Here is a 19008-nt window from a genome sequence, read left to right on the forward strand (position 1 = left end):
CTAGCTCAATCGCTGCAGGTGACAGAACACATCTTCCATTCTCATCCTCCCTCTTCCTCCAATTCCTTCTCCGCAACTTCTCCAACTTTGCACATTTATTACTTTGTTTTCAAACTTCATCTCCACACGCCTCAACTGCGGCGATCGCGACACCAGACGCGCTATCGCCGACGGAAGCAGCGACGGGTCAAACAGATCGTAGATCGACGGGAACGCAATCACATCTGCTGCCGCAAAGATCCGCTTGCTCATCAACTTCGTGCCTGCTGGTGCAGCAAGCTACGGAAGTTGCGGCACCAGTGGAACTGAAAGCATCTCCAAAAGCGCGACATCGTACGCACACACAACACCTTCACGCAACACCGCCTGACACATAACAGCATATCCCTCAAGGAGTCTGATGCTCTCTCAGCAACGACTTCTTGTGATTTTCACACACCCCAGCTGCCGACGTGTATGATGCCGCCACCTCCGATGCATCCGAAGGGTCAATCAAATGTGCTGATGACGAAGATGATGGCTGATCATCTCCTGCCGCTTTTTTCTCTGTGCTTCTCCTCCTCCGGAATTGCGAAGTTGATCGGAGTACTGATCCAATTTATGAAATTGAAGAAGACGAAGGCGCTGAGCGAAGAGACAACTGCTTAACTGGCTGCGCAACAAGAAGTTTGATGAGACATTTCCAATAATGTCAGCCAGAAGTTCCACCCGAAGAGCTGATAGCATTCACATTTGCATCAGAATTGTCGACCAGCAGAAATAACCTACTTATTTTATGCTATTTGAAAAGATAGTGGCAAGATATTTTTATAAAATGTGTCAATATAAAATGGAAGGGAGAAGGAAAAGGCACATTCTGAGGTGAAAGAAATTTGATGATACAAACTGTATGAATCAAAATAAAAGAAAAGATTGTTTTTTATAGTTTGTTATAAATGGTGATTTATTTTGAAAATTAACATATCTAACTTCAATTTTTTACAATAACATTAATAACTGCTCTGTATTAACATCTTTTTGAATTTCTTTCAATTCAATGAGGACAGTATCGATGAAATTTTCTTTTTTAATAATTTCTGATAAAATATTCAAATTAAAGCAAGTTGAAATCTATTTATCTTTCAATATAGGAAAATACTGAAAAAGAAGTCTCCATTCGCAAAATCAAAACGTAGACTTGAACAGTTGAAATGAAAACAAAGAAATATAAACAAATTTTTCTGTAACTTCAAAAAACAAGAATAAAAAAAATTTAAATCATAAAAGTGATTCAATAGTTAAATGTGTATTTGAAATCTGTTTTATTAAAACGTGATATACGGGGATAGGGTGACAAAACTCAATAGAACAATATTCAGCAATAAATGATGGTAACGGAATGATCAACATTTTCTGATCATTTGTGATCTGATTTTCAGATCAATTAATATTTTATGACTTTTCATAAAAAAATACCCATATTTTTTTGAAACAATATTTTTTCATTTGTTTCAAGAATTGATAAAAGTGAAAATTCTTTCTCCAAAAAAATAAAGAGGATGAATGCAAAATATGAAAAAATTGAGTTACATAAATTCTGACTAGGTGCATGAATATACACATATGTGACGATCAATAAACAACGAAAAATGGTTGCCGTTAATAAAATAATAAAGAAGAAGAATGAAAGTGAGTGAAAGTGAATTCGACTGGAGTTCTTTGACAGAATTGAAACAAAATGAAACAATGCAAATACACATTGTGTAAACTTTTGGAAAAAGAAAAAATTGTGAAAATGCCAATAGCAGCCTCTGCATGAAACAGTTGCATATATAAAAGTCGGATTAAAGCAAACTCCTCAACCAAAACAAATGAAACGAAACAGACTCTCTCAAAGAAAGAGTCAGTTTCACGCAAAAACAAACAAACAAACAAAATATTCAAAAGTTTTTATTTGCATCCAAACCCTTCACCATCATTTTCATCCCCTTCTCACCCGTTTCATATTGGATAATTTTCTGCCTTCACTGCCTTCTGCCTGCTCATCAAATATCAAAACGCAATTTGAACAGCTCCACAAAAACACATGCACCAACATCTCTCACATTTTGCATCTCTCACTGAACAAGCTTCCACTCCAACTCCCGCTTCCACTTTCATCTTTTGATCCGCTTGATTCTTCCTCAATATCCACAGCATCTGACACAGTCATAATCACAGCTCCCGCTGGAAAACGCTGAATGAACTCTCTCTTCAGTCCAACCAGAGAAGGTCGTTGTTCTGGAACTGCAGAAACGCACTGGCCAATCAGTATGCTCATACTTTCATTTTCGGCTTTATGCATTGGCCTCTCACCGTTCACAATCTTCTGCCCAGCCACCTCTGCCTCATAATCGCCAAATGGAACATTAAGTGTCAGACACTCCCACAGGATCATCCCAATTGAGAATGAAACAGATTCTTTGGTTGCTCCCATCTTCTTGTTGATCTGCAACTCTGGTGCCTTCCACCGCAAACACTCTTTTTTGAAAAGGCTCTCATCCTCAAATGCAGATGAAGGAAGAGAGTCTTCGCTATCATCATCATCACTGGCAGATGTCACAACAGTTGTTGAAGAGATGGATGATGAATCTGAGTCATCTGATAAAAGATCAGAGTGCATGAAAATGCAGATCACCATGTGCTCTGAAAACAATACAATGTGAGGACTGAGGTTGGCAAGTGAAGAAAGAGGATTATCCATCTCATCAAATGAGTGGAGAGCAAGGTTGGCCACCCAGAACAGGATCTGGGCAGCTGTCTGCTCTCTTTCTTTCAATGTGTCAATTGCCATCTCCTTTGTCTTATTCCTTCCATGAAGCAGCATGAAAAGTGAATCCCTCAAATCCACAATCAGCTTCTCATGTGGTGATGAGCATGCCATTGCATCCACCAGATTGGACATGGACGAGGTGGTTGGACACAGACCTTCACCCCGAACAAACGTAAATTCAGTGTCTGAAGCGTCTGTGGTTGAAGTGGATGAGATGGATGGTGAGGGCGATCTCTTTCTTGTCTCTTCCTCATCATCAACCATCTCCAGCACCCATTCGGGGATCTTGTCTGAATCTTTCCCCAAAATATATTCAGTTGATCCACTTTCAGATAGAAGATGTTCAGATGACTCCGAGTGTCCCAAGCTTTTCGCATACACCCTCTTCTTTATCCTCTCATCGTTCTTCTTCTCTGCCTCCCTCTCAGCTCTTCTCCACTGCTCCTCAGGCGACATCTCCATTGTCACCATCTCGATTAGCTTTGGATCCTTCCTCACTGTATCATTCACAATCTCTTCCAATTCCTTTGTTCTTCTCTTTTGTTTTCTCCATCGAAGCGTAGAAATTACTGCAACAATTAAAATGATAAGAAGAACAAAAGCCATGATAATCACAATCAACACCCAAAAAGATTTTTTTTCTTTTCCTCCTTCAACCGCTTTATCAATTCCAGTCTTTGATTCTGTTTTGTTTTTCACAATCTGTGGGGTTGTTGCAGCCAATTGCTTCCCAAACAGAATCATCACTGACACCTCTGTTTCATCTGCAATCGTTGAAATATTTTCTGATGGAATTGTTCCAATCACTTCATTTTCTGATATGAAACTGTCTTCCTCAAAAGGATGTGTCTCAACCAACTCCACATCCCCTGTTTTGCACACAAGTCTGAATGATAAGTCACACGGCAAAAAGAGCTCTCCCTTGAATTTTACAACAATGTTCCTTCCATTTTCAATGAAAGACGCCTCTTCCAGTTTGGGAATGAAAAATGGAGATGGTCTTTCTCCCGCTATTCCACCAAGGGTGCATCTATCATTCAAAATCCACAGCGAAGAATTGGGTATCACCCCATCTCCTCCCTTCAAGCTCGAAATAGTCAGCGAGGAAGAATTTGAGCAAATGATGTTTCGACGAAGAGAAGGATATTTCTGAATAGAAGGATTGTTATTCATAAACTCTCCTTTCTCAATCGTCACATTGCTTGTAGATACTGATAATCCACCTGATGAAGCATTCATTATTGTCACATATTTCATCACCAACGAAGTTTTTGATGAATGGACAAGTGATCCATTCCATTTGCAAATTTCTTCAAAAGCATTATATCTCTCATTTTCACTTTCTTTCACAAGCAATCCAATAAATTGACATGAATTCATCAAAATATCTTTTGCATTGTGAATATCAACAAAACTTCCTTTGCTTGACAGAGAATGACAACCTGAGCAAGAGCAGTTTGAAAGAACAATTTGAGCAGGAGTTGAAGACGCTGAAAGAACAGAAGCTCCTTCTGAATTCCTTGAACAGTTCTTGAATGAGGAGATTGTAATTGAAACAGTTCCTGAAGTCGAATCGCTTATTGAAACGATACATCCTTCCATCAGCTTCACTTCATCCACAGCCATTCCATTCAGCGTAACGCTTCCACAGTTGCCAATCTCAAACACATTGGTTGTTGCCTCGATATGTTCCAGCTTCACGTTCGTCAACGAAATCTGATCCCCACGAAGCACGAATGAAGGCTTGTTGAATGAAAGCACTGTTATCGAGCAGTTGTCAACATTCAAAATTCCACTTTTTATGCTCAACAACGATGAGTCAAGAGCAACTGTTTGAATGCTGTTTGACCCTCCAATCGAAGAGAAATCAACAAATGAAAGAGAAAGTTGTCCACTAACTTCTTGAATAATTGAACTGCCAGAATAAGAAAATGAATGCCAAAAGTTGAATTTTAATCTCTCAATCCGAACTTTCTCTGATGTTGTGATAAGATTTCCCTCATTGATATTAATTGTTGAGTTCACATATACAAAAGCAGCGAAGAGAGATCCCAGTGAGTGGATGCTAACATCCTTTGCTTCACATTCCCCATTGATGATCGTCTCCTCTGAGATCAACAGCTGTGAGTATGATGAAGGAATAATGTGCTGAACTCCGAAATTCATTGACTCACAAGGCATGCTGAACTCTCCACATTGCTTGCTATCTGTTGCGTTTTCATCAGAAGAAGACACAAATATCGTCTCGCTCTGGTATTTCACAACCCTTGGTAGAAGATCTTCTTCTCCCACAAACGAGTCCGATGTGCATCCCCATATTGCCAGCTCCTTTACAAAAGGTGCTCTGAAATCCAGCAAGAATTGATCATCAACAATTTGATTTTCGATTGAGTGGCATCGAACATACACATCTCTCCCTCTCAATGCAGAGTTATCTTTGAACGTGATATTCGACAACATAAAGTTCAGAGGCTGCTCAGCTGTCGAGGTGCATTCCAGAAATAATCACCCACCTCTTCCTGTGGTGGAGCAGAAGCACTCAGAAATCGTGCTAAATGAGCAGTCGAAGTTTCCTCCCTCATTCAGCACACAAAACATCCCTCCTCCCTTTTCACACCTCATTCCACCACATCTCTTCATTGTTGTGTTTCGAATTACCATTTTCAATGGCTCATCAATGTTCTCATTTCGAATGATGGGAATATCATTGGTCGTGTTCTGTGTGACTTCTTCGAATACACTCCATTCAATGATTATGTTTTGTTCCTCTTCATTTTTCTCTCTTCTTGAACTCTTTGAAATACTCAATCCACTTGCACCATCAAGCTCAACATTCTTCAATGTCAAATTTTTCATATTCAAAATTGTTGTTTGATGCACGGAAATAATATCTTTTGAAAAGCAAAGTGATTGAATTTCCACAAATTCCAATTGAACAGTTCCTCCATCTGCCTCAATCATCCCGTAATTCATTGGTTCTTTTCCACTTTCTTCATCTTTTGTGAACGAGCAGTCTTTCAAAGTCAATAACCCCTCGCTTGAGTCAACATGCATCAAATAATTGACTCCATTTGTGAATGAAGAAGGAATCACAAAGCTAATCAGTTTGAAATTGGTGATTCCAGAAATCTTCATTGCTGAATCCCTTTCTCCTTCAAGCGATGAAACACATTTCAAAGAGCACATGTCAGTATTATTCGATTTAATAGAAATTTCACTGAGTTCAATCCTTTTCTTTAGAATTCCTTTTCCAATGATGTTTATGTTCCTTTCGTTTGCTTTTGGCATTTTTGCCAACGAATAATCAATAGAAAGGCAAGGATAATCTGAAAATCCACAGGCAAGAATATCTTTCCCATCACCTCTAACAAATATCTCCGATCCGAGTTCAAGCCAGAAATAGACAAGTGGAATGACATTCTCTGTATCATTCCCATCAAAGCCTCTCATGGAATTTAATGAAATATCATCCAGATTCTCTGATACAAATGGAAGAGAGGTGTTTGTGATGCTCTTCGTCAAGTTGAATGCTTCAACAAAAAGATCATTTCCATAATTAGCAATATTTGGCTTGTCTGCCTCAAAAACAGGTGATGATATCACAAATGAAGAATAGTCATCGATCAACTTCAGTGCCATCCCTCCCCCAAACCCAGTCTTCCGTTCTTCTGCTGGTGCTGTGCATCTTATGAAAGAACATGAAATGACATTCAATTGAGTATTTCCTTTCAAGCGGGTATTAATAGCCCCTCCTCTGCTTCCATCACCAGCCACACAGCATCCATCAAATTCACATTCTTCAATATTTATTTCACTGTTTGAATTTTCATCGTTACTATTATCGATGTTCACACACCCTCCACTTCCAGTTGCTCTTTCTATTTCTGTAAAATGGCAGTTAGTCATGTTCAACCACTGAGTGCTCATCAACTCGGTATATGAACTGCTTCCAGACAATGAGATCAATGGATAATCGCTCAAATTTATCGATGAAGCTGAAAATGAATCAATAACCAAGGTTCCAGACTCAATAGATAAGAATAGAAATACCATTTCTGATGAAGGATCTTGAAGAGTGAGAGAACATTGAGACAGCGTTAGTGTTGAAGAAGATGATGAAATGAAAGTGGAATGTGATGAAAAAGAAGAAGAAAGAGAGAAGATAAGTTTTGATAATTCTGTTTCAACATTTATTGAAATCATCTCTGAATTGGATGTTGAACTTGAATCAGAAACTTTCCATCCACTTTGATCGTCTTCTCCTCTGATATCATGTTTCTGTTCAGCAAAGGTCAATTCATCACTCATCAAAATCATTCCATTCACAACAACTTTCTTTGTTCCTGCTTGTCTTGTGAGGGAGTGCTTCAAGGTCAAACAAGGAAACTGGACAATTCCACAATGTGAATGATCAGATGCCTCGGTGCAACTCACATATATTTCTTCTGGGATGGGAAGGAGATAGATGCATAGAGGAATTGCTAACCTTGTGTTTCCATTGTCGAATCCTCGCACTTTGTCAAATGAATCCAAAGATGCTGTTACACATGTGATATTCTCTAATTTTGCTATCTCTTCCAGATTTGGGGAAATAACAAAGATATCATTCCCCCATTTAGCTGTGTTTGTTCAAAAGATGAGGATATCAGGAAATTGGGATTTTCATTCAATAGCCGAAGAAGGATTCCTCCCCCAAGACCATTTGATGATGAACAAAAGCATCCATTAAATAATCCGTCTTTCACTTTCACTTCATTTCCATCACCGACGCACAGCATCGTTGAACCTCCATCAGTCGATGTTGAGCTTCCACATCCAAAAAACGAACAAGAATTCAGTTCAATGTTTGCCTTGTCATTCAAAAACGACATCACAGCTGCTCCGCTGGTTGTTCTTTCAATTCCATCAAAGGTGCATTCTGAAAGTGTCAATGATATTTCATTTGTTGAAGAAAGCGAAAACAACGAAACAGTGGAGATAGTCTTTGCCCAATTCACATTTTCCATCTGCAGCATACCACTCTGAATGTTAATCAGCTCTGTAGCAAATGCTGTATTTCCAGTTTGTTCACTTCCAGCAGAAATATTCATCCTGCTGATATGCATCTCTCCTGCTCCTGTGATCTCAAATAGCCTCGAGGCTCGATTATTTTCATATGCAGAGTCATGCACAAGAATAAGATCACTGATTGCTAAGATTCCTGTCGAAACTGAAAACAGAGACAGCCCAGATGCTTCAAATTCTGTATGGATTACTGTGCTCATATCGCTTTGACCGTAAATTGAATAAGTGTTAATTCCACAATCCAGGCATTTAGTCTCTGTTATCGTTCCTGCAAGTATCTCAATATCTGTAACAATTTCAGGAATAAGCTGAGTCAAACAATGGCTAATAGTTTCACAAGGATGAATTTCATTCTGCCCACATGCATATGTGTCAATGGAATTAGGTTGTACTTCAGTCGAAGAAACAAATCTGATTCTTTCAAAATCGTTTTTAAGCCATTCACTTTTATCAATAATTGAGTTATATTGTGAGCTGACTCTATTTGTTGTATTTCTTGTTGAATAACAGGTGGAATCAATATTGTTTGATGTCGAATTATGGAGAGCAATATCATGTCCTCCTTTTGAACATGAATTGTTGTGAAAAAAGCAGTAATAAAACAAAATTCCGTAATTCAGGCTATTTATTAATATTCCAGCAGCACCTCCTCCGCACATTGAATGGCAATTGCAGAATAAACAATTAGAAAAAACAACCTGATCAGTGCAACTCCAATGTTCAATCGCGCCTCCAGCGGATGATTCCGAATGATTTGCTTTGCAAGATGAAAATAATGAATTAATTATGCATTCTTTCTGCCTTTGAGTTTTTGTGGGACGTAAGTCAATTGCGCCCGCATCATTGCCTGCAGAGCAATTTTGAAAGGAGCAATCATCCACCATTGATTGATAATAAATGTTTTCTAAATACATCCCACCACCGCAACCATCTGAACTTGCTGTTGCTGCGCACTGAGTAAATGTGGAGTGCATCACGATGCATTCAGCGATTTTCAATGCATATATTGCACCCCCTCTTGTTGAGGAAGCGTTGCACCTCGTGAATGAACAATTTTCAACTTTCAGAATGGCTTTTTCATTGTCATGTACATAGAGAGCACCTCCTTGCGAGGATGTGCAATCTTCCCATTCACACAACGAAAATGATTGACTATTTGTCAAATTCATTTGCCCTTTTTTCTCAAGAGCATTCGTTTCTCTTTTCCCGAAGCTTACAGTTGTGTTTTCACAGACAAATTCATGTGAAGAATACGATCCACTCGAAATCCCTCCTTCAAATGCATTCACACACGAATAAATGAGGCTGTTCTCCATTGAACTTCGAAAGCATGAATGTTTCACATTATGATCGCTTTTCTTATCAGATTTCACAGACATGTTTCTGAAGGCGCAATTATCAATCTCTTCACTTTTGCTCTTTCCTGACAATGGAAAATTGTCTGAAGAAGATGCAACTAGATTTTCCATGATAGAATTTCTCAAAATAGCAGTATTTGAATAATCCGATGAAAATATGAGACTGGAAGGGTTCAGATTCTTTTGAGAAATCAAACTCATATTCACCATGCTTATTGACCCACTTTGCAAAAGAAAAGGAGATGTTGATTTTTGGAGCAAATTGCAGGAATCCAACATGACTCTCGACTTTTCAGTAATAAACATCAAAGATGAAAATAAATGTTCAAGTGCCACATTCTTCAGTCCAACTGTAGAATTGGAGAATCCCAAAAATGTGTTTTTCACTGTAGAAAGTCCTGATTGTAATCTTTTCGCTTCAGGCAACGTTTTCTGTTCAAATAGATAAATGTTATCACCCTTTAGTGGAAATTGTGCATCATTTGAGTTTCCTTGACCAAAATAAAGAGAATTATTGAAAAAATAACTGTTCGAAAGAAAACCTTTGTTCTCCAATGCGGATGTTCCAGAGATATCTTGTGCTTCAAATGCCTTCACAAGGAGCAAGCATGCAAAAAGGAACAAATGCATTCTCATGCGGAATGATAATAAATTTTGATTTGAAAAATAAAACATTTTCTGAATGATCAAAAAATCCCTTAATAATTGTTTTCAACACATTTGGTAAAAACAATGTTTTTCTTTTACAATCACTTTGTGGCTTTTTGAAAAACAGTTGATGCATGTCCAAAGCATGCCACTACTTTGGTTTTTGTCAGGCATGAATTATATGCTGATGCAGATGAAATATTTGCACACAAAAAAATTTAATTTAATAAAACAATTAGTAAAATAGGAATTAAACTGAATAAAAGGGGGAAAAAAACCTTTTCAGAAGAAACTGCTGTCCAATAAAGGCTTTCAAAGCAATTAATGCAATGTCAAAACACATGCCCCCAAAATTTCACTTTGAGATATGTTGTTTCTAGCTATCAATTGTCACCTCACCCATTGAAATCAAATGGCGAGTCTTTCTTTTCCTCTTCTTTTCCCTTCTGCTCTTTATACTCTCACCTGTTTTGTCTTTTCACTCAGCTTCGTCTGCGTCTAACCCACAAACATCTAAATTACCTCTTCTTTGTTATTCTTCTCCCTCTTTCTTGCTTCTTCTCCATAATTAATGCTGACTCATTTTTGCAAACAGCTGATGTTCTGCAATTCAAAAATATCCTTCTCTGCTTTTCTCATTGAGAAAAGATGTCTCAAAGAAACCATTTGTTCCAATCAAAAGTGAATGTCATGCAAACCTTCTCTGCATATATTCTTGATAAAATCAGAAACATCAAAAATTGCAAAGAAACATACAAAGGGATCAAACTTGTTTTTTGTTGTCTCTCAAAAAATAAACACATTTTGCAAAATAAAGAAAAATAAAATAAAAATTCTTGAGCTTTCAATTTTTCCAATTCCACAAATCTTTCATCATTCAGAAAAAATAAAAAAAATAATTTTTTACTGCAAACAAGAAAGCATGCATCTTTTCCTTCTCCGTTAGCCAACCGTTCTCATTGTCAAATTCAAACAGCCTTCTCCGTCTGCCTCTTCTGTCTTCGCAATCTCTTGTTCCTTGCTTTCCATTCTTCATTGGCTCTGCCTCCATCTCTTTCCTTCTCCTTCTCATCAACCCCTTCCTTTCACTCTCTTTTCCATCTTCTTCTTTCTCTTCATTCGCTTTCTTCCTTGTCCTCCAACAATGTTGTCTTTTCTTTCTGTCCAAAGCCTTCCAATGAAAAATCGTTCAACATCACAGCTTTTCTGAAGGATTGTGTGTGTTTGAAATTCAAATAGAAATGCCTTCAAATTATCTCGTGCTAAATTATCTAAAAAGGGAAAGATAACGGGAAAGCTAATTGAATTGAATTTACAAATAAATGATTCAAACCTCTCAACAACTTCAAAGTTATTGATGCAAAAGTACTGTTTCAAGAATTATTTTTCAATTCAAAGAAACCAATGCATTTTTCGCAAATCCAATAAATTCATAATCAAAATGGGAGCATATTCGGAGAAGAATGCTTATCGGAATGAAATTGGATGTTGATTTTGGATATTGGCAAAATCAATGAAATAATTTTGGCTTCTCTTGGCAAGACAAACATAACACATGGGACAAAAAAAAGGTGACGTTTGAAAAAAAACTAGTGGAGCACTCAAAGGCATTCTCTGTCGACGCGGATGACGTTTGTTGCGTTTTGACGAAATGATCAGCATCTCCTCCGCTGTTTGCAACAATTTGGCTCTTGCAGATGAAAAGGTTCCCACTGCTGAAGCGTGTGTTGGACGTATTGTCATTCTTCCGAATTTTGTTTGTTCTGGCTGTTGAGCTGTCTGGATGAATGTGTATTCGATAATGCTCCCTCCTTTCAAAAAAAGCCTCCCTTGTTATATTTTCCCCTCCGCATCTCCATCGCATGCAAAGAGCAGAGTAGTTCTTGCCCTTTCCTTTTCGATGCTGAACTTGCAATAAGGTTTTATTTGGATTTTACAGTTATCAAAGCATCTGTTATGGTTGCACAAATAATAAAAACTCAACATAAGCAAATATTTCATTGTAAATTTTTTCGACTTATTAACGCATTTGTGTGCAACGACTTTATTACAGTTATGCAAATTGCTCTTGCCTTTAAGAAGAATGATTTGAATTAATCAATAATTAATTTTTGAGAATAATGTCTTTTCAAAATATCATATCAACTTGTTTCATGAAAAAGGACAAAAATTTATTTGTTATTTTTGAATACTTGGAATAAGATATTATATTCTTCGAAGGATTATGAAGTTCATTGTTTTCTATTGTTTGAGATTTGAAAAAAAGAAATTGTAATTAATAGAAACAAATGTTTAAAATGTGACAAATTCAAAATGGAAATTTTTTAGGATTTTCAAAAAAATAAGTGGTGAGATTTTTTGAAATATGAATTTCGAATAAGTCGTTTTCATTCATTTTTTGTTTGTCCACTTGTTTGAAAGTTTCAGATTCCTTTTCAACATAAAAATGTGCAAAATGAAGAACTGAATGAAGTGAATTTTAAAAATGATTTTTAAACAAAAGTCAACAATCGGAAGAAGTGAAGAACAAAAATTAGGGATAATGGTCATTTTTTGAGAATGAAGAAAAAATTTGGTTCTTTTCTTGTTTTTATTTTTTCTCCTTTTTAACGCTTATTCATAAGTTCATTTCAAAGTCGAAACCCTATCCAGTCACATCGATAACGATCAATATCGGATATCAGCACATCATTCTGTGAACAAACATTTTTTTGACACATTCTAATAAATTTCCCATCTCATAGAATCACAAAGAAATTTTTTTTTCAAAAAATACACTTTTCAAAAAAAAAAATGGTTCTTATTTCAATGGGAAATAAGTTTTTCATCAAAGACTTCAAATTTTCTAATAAATGATTTTGTCACTCTAAATGAAATGAGAAAACTCAAAAAAATAGTTATTTCCAAAATTTCAAAACGTAAATTTTACAAGAATTTCAGGAATATCAAAAAAATTTGAAAGATAAATTATTGATCATAAATATCAGTGTTGGAACTCTCTGTTTCGAACAATTTGGGATATTATCACAATCGGACATTTTCACAAAAAGTTGAGCAAAACCCGAAAGAATTTCATCCTGTTTCAATAATTTCATTTGGAATAATAGTCAATAATCACATTCAATTTGATTCATCAAACAAAAAATATGGATCATTCATTTTGAGTGCTTGCTCAAAAAATATCCAAAATGGTTCAAAGGCAATCAGACAATTGAATAATATTTTTGTAAAAAATATCATTTGTTTCATATTCGGGTGAATAAAAATATCGGATATTTTAAAAGAATTTCACTTCAGGCACATCACATTTTGTTTAAATTGGAATATTTCATAAATAATGATATTTATTCAATTCATATGTAATTTCGTTGGCCGGAACAAGAATCAGATAAAAATGCGCTATATTTTTATTTCCTCAGAAAATTGAACAAATGTGATTTTTCCAAAATAATATTTTTTTGGATAAAAGAAAAAAAAAACTTATTTGAAATACTCACTTTTTGTTTGTGCAAACTTTTTATTTTTTTTCCCCAACAAAATAAATAAAATCAAATTAATATCTTTTATTAAGTGCACATTGCCATATTATATTATAATTTTTGAAATCTTCACATTTTTCCATGTGTTGAAATATGGCTGATCCTTTTTGAAATCATGTTTTTTCTGTAAAAATATTTGGTTTGAAAATATGTTTTGCATATTTGTCAGTGAACATATTAAAGTGATAACACCGTCTTCAAAAAAAAATGTCATTAATGCATTTTAAAAATGTGCTTCATTAAACAATTGCAATTTAAAAAATACTGGAATAATAATATTCAATTCATTGACAAACGAAATATAAAAATTCGATACCCCGAAAAAAGTTATGATTACAAAAATAATCACCCATTTTCAAAGACACGTTCTTTTTGAAAATAATCACACACATGTTTATCAATGATTTCACAGGTGCTTCTCTTCAAGTTCGCATATGCGCGGAAAAAAAATCGATATTTTTAACAAATAATTGAAAAAATAAAGTCAATATGGTTCTTCTCATACAAATTTTTATTGTCATTCTTTTCAAAAAAAGTGTCAAAAAACTGTTCAAGATAATTGTTGAATTAACTAAACAAGAAAAAATAGTTGAAATTTAGAAGAAAAGAAATAAAGATATAGTTTTTCATATTTGATTAATACAAACCAATCAAATAAATAAATGCAGCAACAGAAAAAACCAATATTAATTTGGAACACACTTGATTAATTCAGATGATGTTCGTATTTGAACCTTTCAGAAAATTATCAACGGTCGAATTTTTCCTTGCAGAATTATCTGTTGAGAAATCCATGAAGAGCTTTTTAAAGGATTGTTTTCCATTTTGCGAAATGATGGAAAAAGAAAGAACAACTTTTGAGTTAAAAAAAAAAAAAAAATCGAAACATCTCATTTCTTTAAGCATTCACAAAATAGTCTGAAATATTCAACGACAGTCCATGATAATATTGTCTGTTGAAAAAAATAAAAATTTCATGAAAGCTTGTGATGGTATCTTCGTATCCTTCTTCTTCCATCTTTTCCAAAAACTCTTTTTTTGTTGCCTTTCTTTTCGCTTCGTAAGTTGTGTGATCTTTCTTTTCTTTCAATCGAATTGAAAGCTCAATGAAAAATACCAAGAATTCATATGTTTCATATTTATTCAATGTTTGTAGCTGCATCTTCTCCAAAACTGCATTAACAGCTCCTCCTTTCAATAAGACGTCAATTTCTATCGCTTTATTATCTGCTATTTTTTTCAATAAATGAATGCATTGAAGGTACACTTCTCTGTAATTATCCTTAGCTGCCAGAAATACCCGAACAATACAGTTTAAAAGTCCGACAAATTCTTCATTCCACATTGTGCAATAGAGAAAATAACGTTCCAAGGTTTTAAGCCATCTCAATAAAACAAGCTCTTCTTTCGTTTCTCTTCCTCTTTCTTCTTCTTTTCTCTTCCAATCCACACTTTTCATCAGCTCTTCTAATTCTCTTGCTGCTTCTCTCGCAAAATGCAGTTCATTCACAATTACCCCTTCAAAGCAATCGTAGTATGGTAATCCGTTTACCAAAAACTGCCAAGATGATTGACATGCAAGTCGAGTCAGATTGTTGTGTTTTTGATGATAAAGGATAATCTCTTTGATCTTATAACGATACAGTTCATAATCCAATATCTTATCAAAAAATTAGAAAAAATAAGCAGAATCAATTCAACAAAGAGAGAAAAGAAAAATCATACAAAACATTTCCCAATGTGACATATAGCAAACAACGCCATTTCTATTTCCTTTTGAGTTTCCTTGTTTCTCTTCTTGCTCGATGCAGCTTTCAGAAGGCACTGTACACAGATTGAAATCAATTCCTTTGAGAAGAAGGTACTTATACAACCGTAACTTTTACAAAGATCAACCAGAAGCCTTTCATCCTTATCTTCTGTCTTTTCTTTTTCATTTATAATCATTTTCTCAAATCTTTTGCACAACAAAGATTTTTCAAAGCATCGATTCCACACATTTTTCAGCTCATAGCAATGCCCGATTTGCTTCAACAGAAAAATCACATTTCTCATCGAAAGTTTCTCTACTTTAATTATTACGTCCATTTCATCGAACATTTCTTTTGTGAAGACAGATTCAAATTCTTCTTCCTCCATTTCATCAATTATTTCATTCATTTCAAGGATTTTCTGTCTTTGTGCATTCTCATCGCAACGCCCCAGCTCACGAAGAAATTCTTCGAAAATTATAAAATAACAAACAGAATTGGGCTTTCAAATCACAGAATCATGAACAAACCTGAAAAATGCTCATTTGATGACTTCTTTTTGCGTTCATCGATAGATTTATTATTAGCTCGAAAATCCTTTCTGTTTATCATGTTCAGTGAATAACATGTTCATATTCATTCTTTTCTCAATAAAACAAACGAAAAATTCAAACATCATTTGTTTTCTTTCAAGAAGCAAATGCAACTTCAACACAAATCGCTTTGTTTTTTAATATAATTGTTTTTGCAATAAAAGTTCAATGAGACAGCAGAGCTCCACTGAATGGGAAAGATTGGAAAACCTTTTGTTTCTGATTGATCAAACCAACAGAAATTCATTATGATGATATTTTCCTTTGTCTTTTTTCATTTTGAAGCAAATGCATTCTGAGATTGGAATTGCAATCGCTTCTAAGATGCAAATGAAATTCTTCTAATATGAAAATAGAAACGGGCAAATAAAACGATTCTTGAGGAAAAAATATTTTTCTCATTTGGATTCATCAATTCTGACTGAAACAAGGAGAACAAATGTTTGCACACCTTAACAATGTTATCTATTTTCAGTTTGCCTTCTTTTTAACTTTCTTATAAAAATGACTCGTTGAACTGTTGAAGATGAAAGAATTTAACAGTCAAAATAGATAAGAAGAACAAAAGAAAAGGGCAATTGTGTCAAAAGGATGCAAATGCAGAACAAACTAATTTGGAGAAAGAACCGAACAAAAATTCATCAAGCCCAAAATGACATTTTGGAACTTGGAAATAAGTGAAAAAAGTTTTATTTGAGAGACCAACTCCAACAACAAAGCTTTTCATTTTGAAAATCAGACAAAGACGCAACAAAAGAAGAAGCAGAAAATGACCTTTTTTTAACTGCGAATTGTTTTGCAAATTCAACAGAAAAGCCATTTTTTTTAGACAGAACGAGACTGAAAAAAGGAAACAGCAAAAGCAACTTGGCCTTGAGAAACATAAATGCCACACACAAATCGCCATTTCTTAATTTGGGCGAAAACAATGAACAGTCTTCAATGGAAGGAATTCGTCTTTCTTTTTTTGAATCGCATTCAGCCTGAATGAAGGGAGTGTCAAGTTCATTGATTCATGTTCTGATGATATTGTCTGCACCGATGAAAGAAAAATCGAATTATTCGATTTGTCTTGTTTGATTGAGCATTTCATGTTCAGTTGAATTCAATAGAACAGCTGAATGAATGAACGATGTCTCATCAATTGTCCATTTTATTTCTGTATTCAACATGACTTTCCAACAGAAAAGCCTTCTTCTTCTTCTGTGTATCTTCTTTAAATCCCAATGAATGTATTGCCAACCTCATCGTCATCGCTTTCTTCACCTTCTTCTTCCTCTTCTTCCTCTTCTTCTCCTTCACCTTCATTTCCCTCTTCCTCTTCTTCTTCAACAACTTTTCCATCAATCTCTTCGAAGACCCTTCAAATTCTTCAAATTCTTCATTTTCTTCAAATTCTGTTTCTCCGAAGACAATTTCTCCGAACCCATTATATAATTCTCTTCTTCATCCCTCAAAATATCCATCGAGCCATCTTTTGCAGTTTGCCTGCAAAAAACCCAGCAATTTTGATCGAATTTCCCATTTTTCGTCTTCTTTGCCAATTCAAAACGAAATTGAAGAATGCAAATTTTATCCTCTTTTCGCAATCAATGTGAAACCTATTTGTATTTCATCTGTTCATTCTACTTCTTCTCATTTCATTTCTTCTTCTTCCTCTCATTTCTTTCCTTTCTTTCCTTTTCCTTTCCTTTTTCTTTCCTTTTCAATTTGTTTCCTCTGCAGTTCTGCCATTGCAACAAATCTCCAACCTTCATTTGCTTCTGATTGGAGCAGTCTTTTGCTTTTCTTGTGTTGTCGCCATTCGACTTCACAGCTGAATCGCCTGTGATGTTACAATCAACCGTCAGACATTTCAGAAATAGAACTGTTTTAATTTGACTGCCCAACAACAACAACAGCTGATCCTGTCTCCCTCACACAAACAATTGAATCCTCCTTCTCATTGCATGAGCTGCCACACGCTGTGGAAGCTCCCTCACATTTGAAAAAATAATATTTTTGCATCAATAATTGTTGCAATACTGGAAAGAAGATGAAAGAACACAGTGATGCTTCATTCAACTTGTTGGCACACACAAGAATCAGCAGAGCGAACTCAACCAGTTCCATAAAAAATGTTCGATTGAAAGCAGAATCTGATGAAATTCTCCATTTTTTTTATAAAAAAGCCATTTCTTATTTGAAAGCCGCAACGCAAGATAAACACAGGCCAACAGCATTGCAACCAGAAATAAACAAATAAATCAAACAGTCTTCAGAGAAATTGTCCACTCTCAATGTTTGTCTGAGAAAACATGGCCGTCTTGTCTAACGTTTGCAAACACCTCAGCGCACCCAATGCGAAGCAGCACAGCCCTTACAAATCAACACCACATCGATGCCACACAAATGAAGCATAGCAATAAAATCTCTGGATGGCTGCGCTTGAAGAGGCTGATCAAAAATATTCTGTATTTTTTCTGCAGTTGCCTGTGACGTCGAAGAAAGCAAATTTCGAATGATAATCACCTTGATTGCTCAATATGGCTGTCCCTTCGAAGAATGAATTTCAAATGTAGTTGGCTTGAATGTTGTTCAACTGCCAGCAAATATTCGACAATTAGATGTCTCGTAGTTGGCGTTTCTCCACTCTTTTGAAGCAAAAGCGGAATCAGAAATAGAATTAAGTTGCTTTCCGTGCCTGCCTGGCACAGTCCGAGGAACAGGAAAACCTTATAAATAAAACCGATATTTTGGGGTTCTCCTTTTTTTCGTTGAATTCTTGCCTTTTTTTGGGATAAATATCCTTCCCTTGATATTGCCAGCCACTTTCCTTTCCAAAAATTCCGCAAGCTGCTCCACTGTATTAAATTCCAAAATGCTATATAATTTTGTGCAGATTTTGTCCTTCACAGAATTCCATCCATAAATCAATATTCAACAAAACTTCAGTTGAATTTGTTTTCATCTCTTGCTCCAATCTAAAAATCGTATATCTTGTGTAACTTCATTTGTCTCCAAATGGCTATATAATAATCTGTTCCGTTCTCATCGTGTTGCTCCACAACGCAGGGATTGGCCATTTCAACAATAACTCACATTCCTGCACTTTGGAGAGGATACAGACGGAAATATCTTCACAATCAATAGAAAAATAAAAATTACATGCATGATGTCTTTTTGTGTTATTGATGAAATTGTTGTATTACGTTGGCCATCCAATTTCCTATTATCATCAGATAGAATTTCAAAAATATTGCATCTCCATCATTGTCCGTTTTT

General features: G+C 35.4%; 3 protein-coding genes across 3 annotated transcripts; all 3 read right to left on the reverse strand.

The window, feature by feature from the left end:
- On the reverse strand, positions 1-375 carry MONOS_12292 (uncharacterized protein; the record flags this gene model as incomplete). The annotated part of the gene is made up of 2 exons (XM_067864900.1): positions 1-279; positions 346-375. 2 exons carry the CDS (start codon positions 373-375, stop codon positions 1-3), a joined length of 309 nt encoding a protein of 102 aa, XP_067732914.1.
- A 1624-nt stretch (positions 376-1999) lies between these two features.
- MONOS_12293 (uncharacterized protein) lies at positions 2000-8055 on the reverse strand (the record flags this gene model as incomplete). Its single annotated transcript, XM_067864901.1, has 3 exons — positions 2000-5226; positions 5305-7410; positions 7491-8055. 3 exons carry the CDS (start codon positions 8053-8055, stop codon positions 2081-2083), a joined length of 5817 nt encoding a protein of 1938 aa, XP_067732915.1. The 3' UTR covers positions 2000-2080.
- Positions 8056-14134: 6079 nt separating this feature from the next.
- Positions 14135-15970, reverse strand: MONOS_12294 (uncharacterized protein). The gene is made up of 4 exons (XM_067864902.1): positions 15826-15970; positions 15682-15752; positions 15126-15619; positions 14135-15060 (listed from the first exon to the last, which is right to left on the reverse strand). The coding sequence occupies exons 1-4, from the start codon at positions 15828-15830 to the stop codon at positions 14299-14301; spliced, it is 1332 nt and encodes a 443-aa protein (XP_067732916.1). The 5' UTR covers positions 15831-15970; the 3' UTR covers positions 14135-14298.
- Between the last annotated feature and the right edge of the window lie 3038 nt (positions 15971-19008).

Source organism: Monocercomonoides exilis (genome assembly GCF_001643675.1).
Source record: "Monocercomonoides exilis strain PA203 chromosome Unknown scaffold8-1962414, whole genome shotgun sequence".
Classification (NCBI taxonomy): domain Eukaryota; phylum Preaxostyla; order Oxymonadida; family Polymastigidae; genus Monocercomonoides; species Monocercomonoides exilis.

Coding starts and splice junctions, on each gene's coding strand:
- MONOS_12294 (XM_067864902.1), bottom strand. Junction 15,620..15,681: donor ATCAAATGAGCATTTTTCAG/GTTTGTTCATGA, acceptor TAATTTTCGAAG/AATTTCTTCGTGAGCTGGGG. Junction 15,061..15,125: donor GTCACATTGGGAAATGTTTT/GTATGATTTTTC, acceptor TTTTTTGATAAG/ATATTGGATTATGAACTGTA.